The 11,572-nt window shown below is 45.8% G+C and overlaps 1 protein-coding gene and 1 non-coding gene across 2 annotated transcripts; one reads left to right on the top strand and one right to left on the bottom strand.

Annotated features, from left to right (window-relative positions):
• Nucleotides 1-3,151: 3,151 nt before the first annotated feature.
• Nucleotides 3,152-3,258, bottom strand: LOC125578721. The gene has a single exon (XR_007316804.1). It is a non-coding gene; the product is annotated as a small nucleolar RNA R71 (small nucleolar RNA).
• Nucleotides 3,259-4,419: 1,161 nt separating this feature from the next.
• Nucleotides 4,420-8,434, top strand: LOC125578082. Its single transcript, XM_048740370.1, has one exon. The coding sequence runs from the start codon at nt 4,420-4,422 to the stop codon at nt 8,296-8,298; it is 3,879 nt and encodes a 1,292-aa protein (XP_048596327.1). The 3' UTR covers nt 8,299-8,434.
• Nucleotides 8,435-11,572: the final 3,138 nt, after the last annotated feature.

Genomic DNA, 11,572 nt, shown 5'->3' with positions numbered 1-11,572 from the left:
GTTTTCCTGAATAGTTGTGTAGCTCATGATCCTAAGTATCCCAATGAATCACCCTGAACCTAGCTCTTTTAATCATCTGAAAACCTTTTAACTAGTCTTTTATTTTATGTTATAATACCTCAATCTTAAAACCCCCATATTGTTTTAGCTTAATATTGATCCTACAGAAATAAAGTGTAACAGTTGGTCTCTGTGGATTCGATCCTAAAGTGCTACATCGACATACCATTCGATTGTGGTAGTGTGCACATTAGGTTATTTGGTGTGCGTATACACGTAATATCAAAACTCTAGTGGTAGACCACTCCCAAAACCTTTTCCTCCTTTTAAGCTTTCATTGTTTGATGAGTGAGGCCTTTTTCGGAAAGTCTTACATGTGCATAATGTTGAGAGTATCGGGAACGACAATGCTTGATCTTCATTCTTGCTAGATTGGACACTCTATTGTCTAGCTATAGGTGGGGGTGAGTGTTGTGATTATGATTTAGGAGAAATGAAAAAGGAAAAGAATAGACTCTTTGTGCTTAAGTGAATTGTTTTACTGGGACCAGTATAGAAGCCTCTAGCTCAAGTTTTGAAAAGTCTTGGCCCCCAGCCTAAAAAAAAAAGGGAAAAAGAAAAACGAAAAAAAAAAGAGAAAAGAAAAAAAAAGAAAAAGAAAAGAAAAAGAGGGCTAGCAAAGTTGTTAGGAGCTAAGAAATGTTTTGAGGTTGTGAAAAATCCCTTGTAGATTTCAAAGAGAAGGAGTTAAAGTTCTTAGGATCTTTTGGTGAGAGATGTGAGTTGGGTTTGACATTTGGGAATGATTGTGTAATTGTATGTTTGGGAAAAGGGTAGAACAATGGAGATTGAGCATTGTATGCATGAGTTGGTCCCTTTCTTAGATATATTATGTGCAATGTCAAGGCTACTTGTTTTGAGAGTAAACCACCTTAAAGATCATATGTTTTGAACCTCTTGAATCACTTGAATAAAAGCCTTCCCTTACCCAACCAAATGACTTGGACCAACTGACCATTTGCAAGAATTCACCTGATGTTTTGTGCTTAATGAATGTGAGAGTTGGTTGATTTGAATGTGTGGATGCTTGATGATGAGTGTAAGAACAAAAAGAGTTAAGATAGGCCTAGAGAAGCTAGAGTGTAATAAGAGAGTGTGCTAGTTGTGTTTCTTTTGGCTATGTGCTCCCACCTTCAACATCTCTCCCTATGAGTTCTAGAAAGTTCACTTGTGGACAAGTAAAAGAACAAGTTTGGGGGAGTTGATATCTTGCATATTTACATTGTTTTATCCATTCATTCATAAACATTTTCATCATATAGATTAGGATTTAGACATTTTTAGGTTGCATTTTGCATACATATGTCTCTATCAGGTATTTGAGTACCACATGGAGTTTCTGGAGACATTTGGGTGCATTTGGAGCTCAAAAAGGAGTGTTTAGAGTGGTCATTGGGCGAGCAAGGCATGGAGCGACCAGTCCGGAGCGACACCACCAAGTCGCTCTGACCTCCCTATTGGAGCGACCTTACCAGAGCGACAGGGAGAAGTCGCTCGCGGTTTCATCACTCGGAGACGCGAGAACGAGCCCGGAGCGACCTCCCGGAGCGACACCACGAAGTCGCTCGCATCTCACACCCCTCTCGGAGCGACCTCCCAAAGCGACACCACCAAGTCGCTCTGACCTCCCTATTGGAGCGACCTTACCAGAGCGACAGGGAGAAGTCGCTCGCGGTTTCATCACTCGGAGACGCGAGAACGAGCCCGGAGCGACCTCCCGGAGCGACACCACGAAGTCGCTCGCATCTCACACCCCTCTCGGAGCGACCTCCCAAAGCGACACCCCGAGGTCGCTCGCGTCTCTATGGCGAGACGACACGAAGCGAAGCCTGGAGAGACCTCTTAGAGCGACCCACTGAGGTCGCTCCCGAAGGCCGGAGCGACTTGCCGGAATGACATGCCGAGGTCGCTCCGCGCCTATTATCTGCTCGATTTCTATTTTACTTAAGGGCCTTTTGGTCATTTCATTATGCACGTTTTACATTTCTAAAACCTATGTTTTAAACATCTTTTGTAGCCACCAGAGGCAGATTATCTTTTATCTTTTGATCTATTGAGAAATACACAAGAACTCTCTTGAGAAGTTCATCTCTTGGATTTTGATTTGTGATGTTCTTGTGTTCTTGTTGATTTCTTATCTATTTCTCTACATGGTTAATCTAAAATCCAATATGGGTTTAAGAGGAATCATGGAGATTAGTGAGTAATCACCTTTTGAACTCATGGGTTAAAGAGATTAAGGGTGATTAGGTTAGAGCTAGGATGTTTTAGTGTAGATCATTCATATTTCCCTGCTAGTAGAGTAATCATAATGCATCTTCTGAGTTGGCCACTCAGTTGTTGATCCTTAGGCATTTCTCACCCGAAAGGTGTTCGATGAAATGCCCGAGACAACTCTCCTAGGCTTTTAGTATACTTTGCCAAAGACATTTGTTGTTAAAGGTGCTAAGATAGCTAATAGACTTGTTGGTAATGATTGCTTTCATATTATTCAACCAAAGACATTTGATGTTTGAGATGTGTTAGCAAATGAGCATTCATCTAGACATAGAGCTTGCTTAGAATTGTGTCTATGCTTAAGGTTGATAGTTTGATTGATCATTTGCCATCCTTAGTTTGATACTTGATCACCCAAGGTCTAATCCCTATGCCCATGAGTTCTCTTTTCCCTTAGTCAAGAAAGTATCATTTAGTTATTCCTTTTAATTAGTCATAGTTTTAAAACCCATCTAAATCATTGGTTGCACTTAGATTAAGTGAGTACTTGCATTCTCAGTGCTTTGATATCCCTCAGAACTGGTTCGACAATCTTTTATACTACAACATTTGTCTTAGGAACCTTGAAAACTCTTAACATCATGGCCTCACTTCAGACATACCAATGGACCACATAGAGGCCTTTGAGAGGATCTGCAATTTCTCTCGCTCAAATGGAGTGCCACCGGATTACGTCAAGTGCACGATGTTCCCATTTTCTCTTGAAGGGAAAGCTGCATGTTGGCTGCAATCTCTCCCAACCGGTTCTCTAACCTCATGGGATAAGGTTCGATCAGCATTCCTGAGCCACTTCTACACAAAGTCCAAAACCGCGGCTCTAAGGCATAGAATCTCCAACTTCAAGCAGAAATCTGATGAACCCTTTTATGAAGCTTGGGAGAGGTATAAAGAGTACCAGAGGGAATGTCCACACCACGGGTTTGATGACGATTACATATTGGAGGTGTTCTACGATGGAGTGAGCTATGAGTACCGGAACACCCTTGATTCCTCTAGTAACGGAGACTTCATGACTCAGACCACCCCTGGTGCATTCGCGCTGATTGAGAACATGGCTTCCAGTTCACTCAACAAGAACAAGGAGCATGATCGCTCCAAAAGTGTGAACAGCATAGACGATTTAGCGGCGAAGGTGGACCAACTGCTGAAGGGAAACCAGAGCCAGGTCTTCATAATGGAAGAAGCAACTCCTGAGAAGAGTGCGGGGGACAAGGCGTTTGAAGCTGAGCAGGCAGGAGACGATCAGCAGGAAGTGAGTTACGTAAATGGACAAGGGTGGCAGCTGAAGAATTATCACCCAAACCCTAACGTAAGGAACAATCCACAACTTTTCTGGCCTAAGCAGGACAAACAAGTTGATCCGGCGCAGAACAACCAGGGGCAGTATTCGGGATATCAGAAGAACTATCAACCCCGAACATATGTTCTAAGCCAACCACAGAGCAATCAGCCTCAAATACAGAACCACCAGAACACTCAAGTCGCTACCTCCACCCCTGTCGCTGTTCCGCAAGATGAAACTAAAACCATGCTGCAGCAACTCCTCCAAGGACAACAGCTCCAAGGGAAAGCGCTGAACCAGGTCACTACCGAGATCAATACTAGGATGAACCATATGTTCGGAGACCTGAGCACCAAATATGATAATGTCGCAAGCCATATGAGACAGATGGACATTCAGATAGCTCAGACTGCCGAGAGTGTCAAGAGACAGCAAGGTACTCTACCTGGTAAAACAGACAAAAACCCCAAGGAGTGCAATGCGGTTCAGCTAAGAAGCGGGAAGCAACTTTCCGAGCCAGAAAGGAGAAGGTTCACCGCGGCTGAGAAAGGCAAGCAGAAAGAGTCAGAGCAACCACCAGCCGACCAAGCAGATGAGGGGAATACAGAGCCGGTAGTTGAAACAGCCTCGCCACGCTCAGAACAACCGGCTGAAGCAGTGCGCCCGATTCCAGAGGCTGTTCCTCCTCGCGAATACATTCCAAAAGTCCCTTACCCTGTTCCAGCGAAGGTCACTCGTAAGGACAAGGAGGAAATAAAATGCAGGAAGATGCTGGAAGATCTAACCGTCCGACTTCCCTGATGGATGCGATTCAGATGATGCCCTCCATGCGTAGCTTTATGAAGGGGTTGATCTCAGGGAAAATATCAGACGAGAGCGAGTACATGACAGTTTCCAAGGAGTGCAGCGCAGTGCTTCAGAACAGGCAAATAAAAAAACGAGGAGATCCAGGCAAATTTGTCCTCTCTATCCAGATTGGGAAGACAGTTTTCGCTTGCTCCTTGGTGGATCTTGGGTCTAGCGTGAATCTCATGCCCTACTCTGTAGCTTTACGACTCGGATACACACACTTCAAACCAACTAAGATGTCCTTGGTTTTCGCAGACAGATCAGTCAAATCTCCTGTTGGTATTCTAGAGGATCTCCAAGTGAAAGTAGGGAACACCACTGTTCCAGCAGACTTCGTTGTTCTGGAATTGGAAGAAGAGTCTAAGGACCCCCTCATCTTGGGAAGACCATTCTTATGTACTGTCGGAGCTATCATTGATGTGCGACAGAGAAAGATTGATCTGAATCTTGGGGACATAGTTATGCAATTCGAAATGGATGAGTTGCTAAAGAAGCCGATGTTGGATGGACAAACCTTTGAGGTCAATGAAGGGGTTGATCCGCTCCAACCACAAGAAGGAATGATCGAGGAGATTCTTACCGAAGACCCACTGGAACTTGCACTGGTGCGTGCTGAAGCCGAGCAGAGTATGGTGAACATTGATGCTGATGGATATGCCAAGATGCTTGACTCCGCAAGGAGTATGGGGAGAATGGTAGCGAGTCTAAGTCTGGGGGAGGATATCAACAGGTGCGAGACCACTCCATCTGGAGCGACCCCTAAACCGGACCAACCAGAGGATCCCTGGAGCGAGCTCAAGGCTCCCAAAGTTGAGCTAAAACCCCTTCCCAAAGGGCTCAGGTACGCTTTCTTAGGTCCGAATTCCACATATCCTGTCATTGTGAATGCTGAGCTGAATAATGTGGAAACTGCATTGCTTTTATGCGAGCTTAGAAAATATCGTAAGGCATTAGGATATTCGCTAGCTGACATCCCTGGTATTTCGCCTGATTTATGCATGCATAGAATCCACTTGGAAGATGAATCAATGACTTCTGTCGAACATCAGAGGAGGTTAAACCCGAATCTAAAAGATGTCGTTAAGAAAGAGATAATGAAACTTCTTGAAGCAGGTGTGATCTATGCGATTTCTGATAGTAAATGGGTCAGTCCTGTTCATGTTGTACCTAAGAAAGGTGGGATCACTGTTATCACAAATGAAAAGAATGAATTGATCCCTACTAGGACAGTGACAGGACATCGCATGTGCATAGATTTCAGGAAATTAAATGCAGCAACTAGAAAGGATCACTTCCCACTCCCTTTTATTGATCAAATGCTTGAGAGATTGGCTAACCACCCATATTACTGCTTTTTAGATGGTTATTCAGGTTTCTTTCAGATTCCCATCCATCCAGACGATCAGGAGAAAACGACGTTCACATGCCCCTACGGAACGTACGCTTACAGGAGAATGCCATTCGGCTTGTGCAATGCGCCAGCAACATTCCAGCGCTGCATGATGTCGATCTTTACTGACCTGATTGAAGACATTATGGAAGTTTTCATGGACGATTTCAGCGTCTATGGAAGCTCCTTTAATGTCTGTTTGTCAAACTTGTGCAGGGTTCTTAAAAGATGTGAGGAGAAACACCTCGTACTCAACTGGGAGAAATGCCACTTCATGGTCACAGACGGGATTGTTCTAGGGCACAAGATCTCCGAGAAAGGAATTGAGGTGGATAAGGCAAAGATCGAAGTGATGATGAGTTTGCAACCACCAACAAACGTGAAGGCCATCAGGAGTTTCTTGGGTCACGCTGGGTTTTACCGACGGTTTATCCAGGATTTCTCAAGGATAGCAAGACCACTCACCAGACTGCTCTCTAAGGAGATCAAATTCGATTTCGACAGTGAGTGTCTAGCTGCTTTCCACACCATCAAGGGAGCTCTAGTCAGTGCACCTGTTGTGCAACCACCAGACTGGGACCTACCCTTTGAAATCATGACTGATGCAAGCGATTTTGCAGTTGGAGCAGTACTTGGGCAGCGTAAGGACAAGAAACTTCATGTGATCTATTACGCTAGCAAAACTATGGATGAAGCTCAGTGCAGATACGCTACAACTGAGAAAGAGCTTCTGGCTATTGTTTTTGCTTTCGAAAAATTTAGGTCCTACCTAGTGGGATCTAAAGTGATTGTGCACACAGACCATGCTGCTCTTAAGTACCTGCTCACAAAGAAAGATGCGAAACCGAGGTTGTTAAGGTGGATTCTTCTTCTCCAAGAATTTGATCTAGAGATAAAAGATAAGAGAGGTGTCGAGAATGGGGTCGCTGACCATCTATCCAGAATGAAGATTGAGGACGACACAACTCTTGATGAGGAACACCCAGTTGAACACGTCAACGCGATTGGTCTGTGTTACGCGGAACAATCTCTAAGAACCATGTCAGACTGTTCCAGCATCGCGGAACAACCTCCGAGGAAGGCGCCCGATTGTTCTCACATCTCGAAACATCCTGTCGCCTTGATCCAAAAGCAATATCCTTACCTCCCATGGTTTGCTGAGATTGCTAACTATCTAGCTGCTGAAAAGCCACCACCTAAGTTCACAGGAAACGACAAGAGGAAATTCCTGAGAGAGGCGAGGCGTTATGTTTGGGATGAACCGTTCTTGTACAGACAAGGCAAGGATGGTTTGTTCAGAAGGTGTGTTCCAGAGGCAGATATCCCAAGAATTCTGCACCACTGCCATGGTTCATCATACGCAGGTCACTTTGCTGCATTCAAAACGGTTTCTAAAGTCCTCCAAGCAGGGTTCTGGTGGCCGACTATGTTCAGGGATGCTCAAGCCTACGTAGCCAGGTGCGATGCATGCCAGCGACTTGGAAACATCAGCAAGAGGAATGAGATGCCTCAGAATTACATTCTAGAGGTTGAGGTATTCGACTGTTGGGGAGTCGATTTCATGGGACCATTTCCTGCGTCCTTCAAGAACGAGTACATCCTTGTCGCCTTTGACTACGTGTCTAAGTGGGTAGAAGCAGTGGCAAGCCCTACGAACGATGCAAAAGTGGCGACTAAGATGTTCAGCTCAATCATATTCCCAAGGTTCGGAGTGCCTAGGGTCGTAATCAGCAATGGTGGAACACACTTCATCAACAAGGCATTTCAGGGCCTTTTAAAAAAGAATGGAGTGAACCACAAGGTGGCAACCGCTTACCATCCACAGACGAGCGGACAGGTTGAGGTGTCCAACAGGGAGATCAAAAGCATCCTGCAGAAAACTGTCAACACATCGCGAAAGGACTGGTCGCTTAAGCTGGACGATGCGCTATGGGCCTACAGAACAGCCTATAAGACGCCGCTAGGAACGACTCCCTACCACCTGGTGTATGGTATAGCATGTCACCTACCCGTCGAGCTTGAATACAAGGCTGCATGGGCAGTCAAGCTACTGAATTTCGACATCAAGCCAGCAACCGAGAGACGCATGATCCAGATTCATGAACTGGAGGAGATAAGGCACCTCGCCTATGAAAGCTCCAAAATCTACAAAGAGAAAACCAAGGCCTACCATGACAAGAGGATCATTGCCAGACAGTTCGAACCAAACGATAAGGTCTTGCTTTTCAATTCGAGGCTGAGATTATTCCCAGGGAAGTTGAAGTCTAGATGGTTCGGGCCTTTCACTGTTAAGGAAGTTCGACCCTACGGAGCAGTTGTGTTATTAGACAGAAAAGGGGACGAGTTTGTAGTGAATGGACAGCGCGTCAAGCACTACCTTGCTGACTCCACTATCGCAGAGGGAGAAGAAATTCCCCTAAGCGAGCCCCCATCAGCCTGATCGATTGATCCAAGTCGAGCTAATGACTTTAAACAAGCGCTTGGTGGGAGGCAACCCACTGGTCAGTACATACATTGTCTACATAGTCTGTTCTTTTCCTTTTCTAATTTATTTTGCAGAAAAAAAAATCGGACTCTTCACTCAGAACAACCAACAGACTGTTCTTCTGTTAGAACAACCCATCGACTGTTCCAGGTAAGTGTTCCGAACAAAAAAAAAAAAAAAAAAAAAAAAAAAGAGAATAATTTCGGGAACAGTTAGGGTTTTGCCTATTTAAGGCTTCACCCTTCACTTTCCCTTTCAGTCCGCCGTACACTGATCCCCCACTTGCGATTTTCTCTAAACAAACCACCAAATCTTTGATTCTCAACCGTTTTAAGTGGTTTTGCTTCTCATTCGTTTGGAATCTCGAGTTCTCTCTGTTTTTGCAGATCACTTTACCAGTTTCCACAGGTAAGAGGCCCGACAATCCCAACTCGGTTTGCAAGTTCATTTCTAACCGCTTTCATAGATCAATTCTTGTTTAACCACTTGATATCGATCTCCCCTCGTGCTGTTAGGGTTGATTTAGAATATGAACACTCTCCTATTTCACGATTGCGATTTGAGTTTGATTTGGTTGAAATTTGTTGAAGTGAACAGCGGTTTGCAGTTCGCACAAGGAGAGATGGGAATACCTCGATTCCATTTCTTCTGTGTGACATAATAGAACTAATGCTTGATCTTGTTTGCCTTGTAGATGGCAAGAACTAAGCAATCCGCCAAGCGAACGAGAGCCACGTGCAGCACGCCACCCCCGCAAGTGCAGCAACAAACGTCCGCCTCCTACCCATGGCCCCGCGAGCAAGAGGGTGAACTGATTGATCTCGACAGCCCATTGCTCCTGGACTTCAATTGCGAGGGGTGGGATAAGGGGACAGCAGCTCGTTACAACGCCCTCCTCCGAGTTGACATGCTACCCACTCGTTTCTGCCACACAGAAACTTTGGCTGATCTTGGGATCGACGAGGATGTATTCGAAACGCTGCACGCCATCGGGATTGCTCCTCTGTGCTACACAACGCACGAGCTCTACCCAGACCTTGTTCGCCAGATGCTCGCCACGGCCACGATCACCTACGAGGATTCCGACGCACCCTCCTACGCCAACTGCTCGTTCTCTTTCATGGCGGATGGAGAGTACTGTCGCTTGTCCCTCGACAAGCTCAATGAAATCTATGAGATGGCCGCTGAACCGAAGGGGGTAGCGGTGGCGAAAAAGTTCTCTCCCTCTAACGCCTTTTGGGACTGCATTGCAAATGGGAACTTCACAGCCGGGAAGGTCTACCAGTCGCAGATTCGGAACCCCGCGCTTCGTGTCATCGCGAAGATCATCTCAAACCTCCTGTTCGCCAAGGATCTGACCTCGAAGGTCACCAACGGGGAGCTGCAAACCCTGTACACTGGTATTGAGGATGAAATTCGCGCCTCTGGTTCCGGAATTCCCATTCAAAGGGTTAAGACGAATCCCGGTTTCAACTTCATCACCAAGATATGCGAGCGGCGACAGTGCCTTATGCACGGCTCGAAGAAGAAAGACAGGAGCGGCAGCCTGCTCACACCGCTTTTCAAGCATTTCGACATTGATCTCACCAAATACAGCGTCAACAAGGAGGTCCAGTACCTCGACATTAGGTACCTAATGGCGTGCCACATCATGCGAGATGAAGAGACCTACAGCTTTTACGATAAAGCCGGAACTCAGCTATTCACCAAACTGCCTCACCCCGAGATCACCAGGTTCAGCGTGTTTGAGAACATACGGTTTCTTCCTCCCCCCGAGCTCCTTTGCACTGATCCACGTGCTGCGGTCCCTGACGAAGACATGGATGATGTTGAGGACATCACCCCTGAAGCCGACCCATCGTACGACCTAGGAGAGCTCGCCGATGTGACCGATGATCAAGCTTACAGACGCTGGATGGTGGACTCGCAGCGAAAGAACAACAGCCTCATGCGGAGGATACTCCACCTCGTCACTGGGGGATGCATTGGAGGGAGCGCCCAGCGCCAGTCTACGACAGATCGACCACCAAGATCCCACCGACCAAGCAAGGAGCCCATGGGAACTGGCCCTTTTTCAGAAGAGGTTCATCGCTCGCGCAACAGGCGATCCTTTGACCCAGCCGAGAGCGGCGAGTCCGACTGAGTCCGCAAGGACTATCCTCTATCCATTGTTCTATCCATCTGAACTTTTTATTTTTATTTTTTTTATGTTTTATGCTGTGTTGCTTTTTGGCTGACCTCAGCTTCATTTCCACCAGGGATGGTGTCGATTAAGTCTGGGGGAAGCACTGGGTGCTGAAACTCTATTTTTTTGTTTCTTTGTTTTTGAGTCAGTCCTTGCGTCATTTTGATGTTTTATCGAGTCAGTTTAGGATCGAGTCAGTTAAAACTCTTGTGGGAATTAGGACCTTGTGATATATTCTTTTAACCACCTCGTGCTCTAACATTCTTATCCAGTGACCTTAGCAGTGATGAAAGAGCCCATACTTGGACCTGGAACACCCTTTGACTCATCTCATTTGACTCTCCAGAAGCTCTCATCCGATCAGGTTACACTGGGTAGACTCAACTCCACCCAACTTGAACCTAATCTTGACTGAAATTCTTCTTGTTATGGGCACTAGATCAGGGAAACGAGACCAACGCTCAGGGCTTCTTATTCTTTTTACCAATCTTGCTGATCCTGAGCGGCTAGCTCATTTTTAGCTAGTTCCAACCTTCTACCTAAACCTTTATTTTCACCCTCATGCACTCTGTTTTTCAATGTCATATGTGCAGATATGTGCAAAAGGGCCGGAGAGGATAGGATTGACACAGCCCCTTACTCGTTGACGCCTGACACTCAGAGAGAAGAGCAAGCAGATTGAGAACAGTCGACAAGATCAATCCTTAAAGAAAGGAACAGTCGAAGGCGCATGGAACAATGGCACCCCGTGAGAAACAGAGGATAGACCCCCAGCGGCTGCAAAACATTCGTCCCGATACCTCCCTCCATCTCCACTCAAAAAAAAAAAAAAAAAAAAAAAAAAAGAATGCTTTAATTTATTTATGATGGAGAGGGTAGATTCGAGATGCATGCTGCTGGAAAAGGGTGAGCAAGAAGTGGGCGCAGATTTTGGAGGAATAAAAAGAAGTCAAGAGCTGGAGAACAGTGGCACGATTGATCCACATTGTAGAACAATCTAATCCGTGAGGCAGAGATGAGTAAGGGTTGTGGGCTTCAACAGAT

This window comes from Brassica napus, chromosome A9, assembly GCF_020379485.1.
Source record: "Brassica napus cultivar Da-Ae chromosome A9, Da-Ae, whole genome shotgun sequence".
In the NCBI taxonomy this organism is placed as follows: Eukaryota; Viridiplantae; Streptophyta; class Magnoliopsida; order Brassicales; family Brassicaceae; genus Brassica; species Brassica napus.
Note: the sequence above shows the minus strand (reverse complement) of the source record. Positions and strands in the feature narration are given on the sequence as shown.

Excerpts from the sequence above, each read along its gene's own strand:
- LOC125578082 (XM_048740370.1), top strand. The coding sequence starts at position 4,420 with ATGGATGCGATTCAGATGATGCCCTCCATGCGTAGCTTTATGAAGGGG.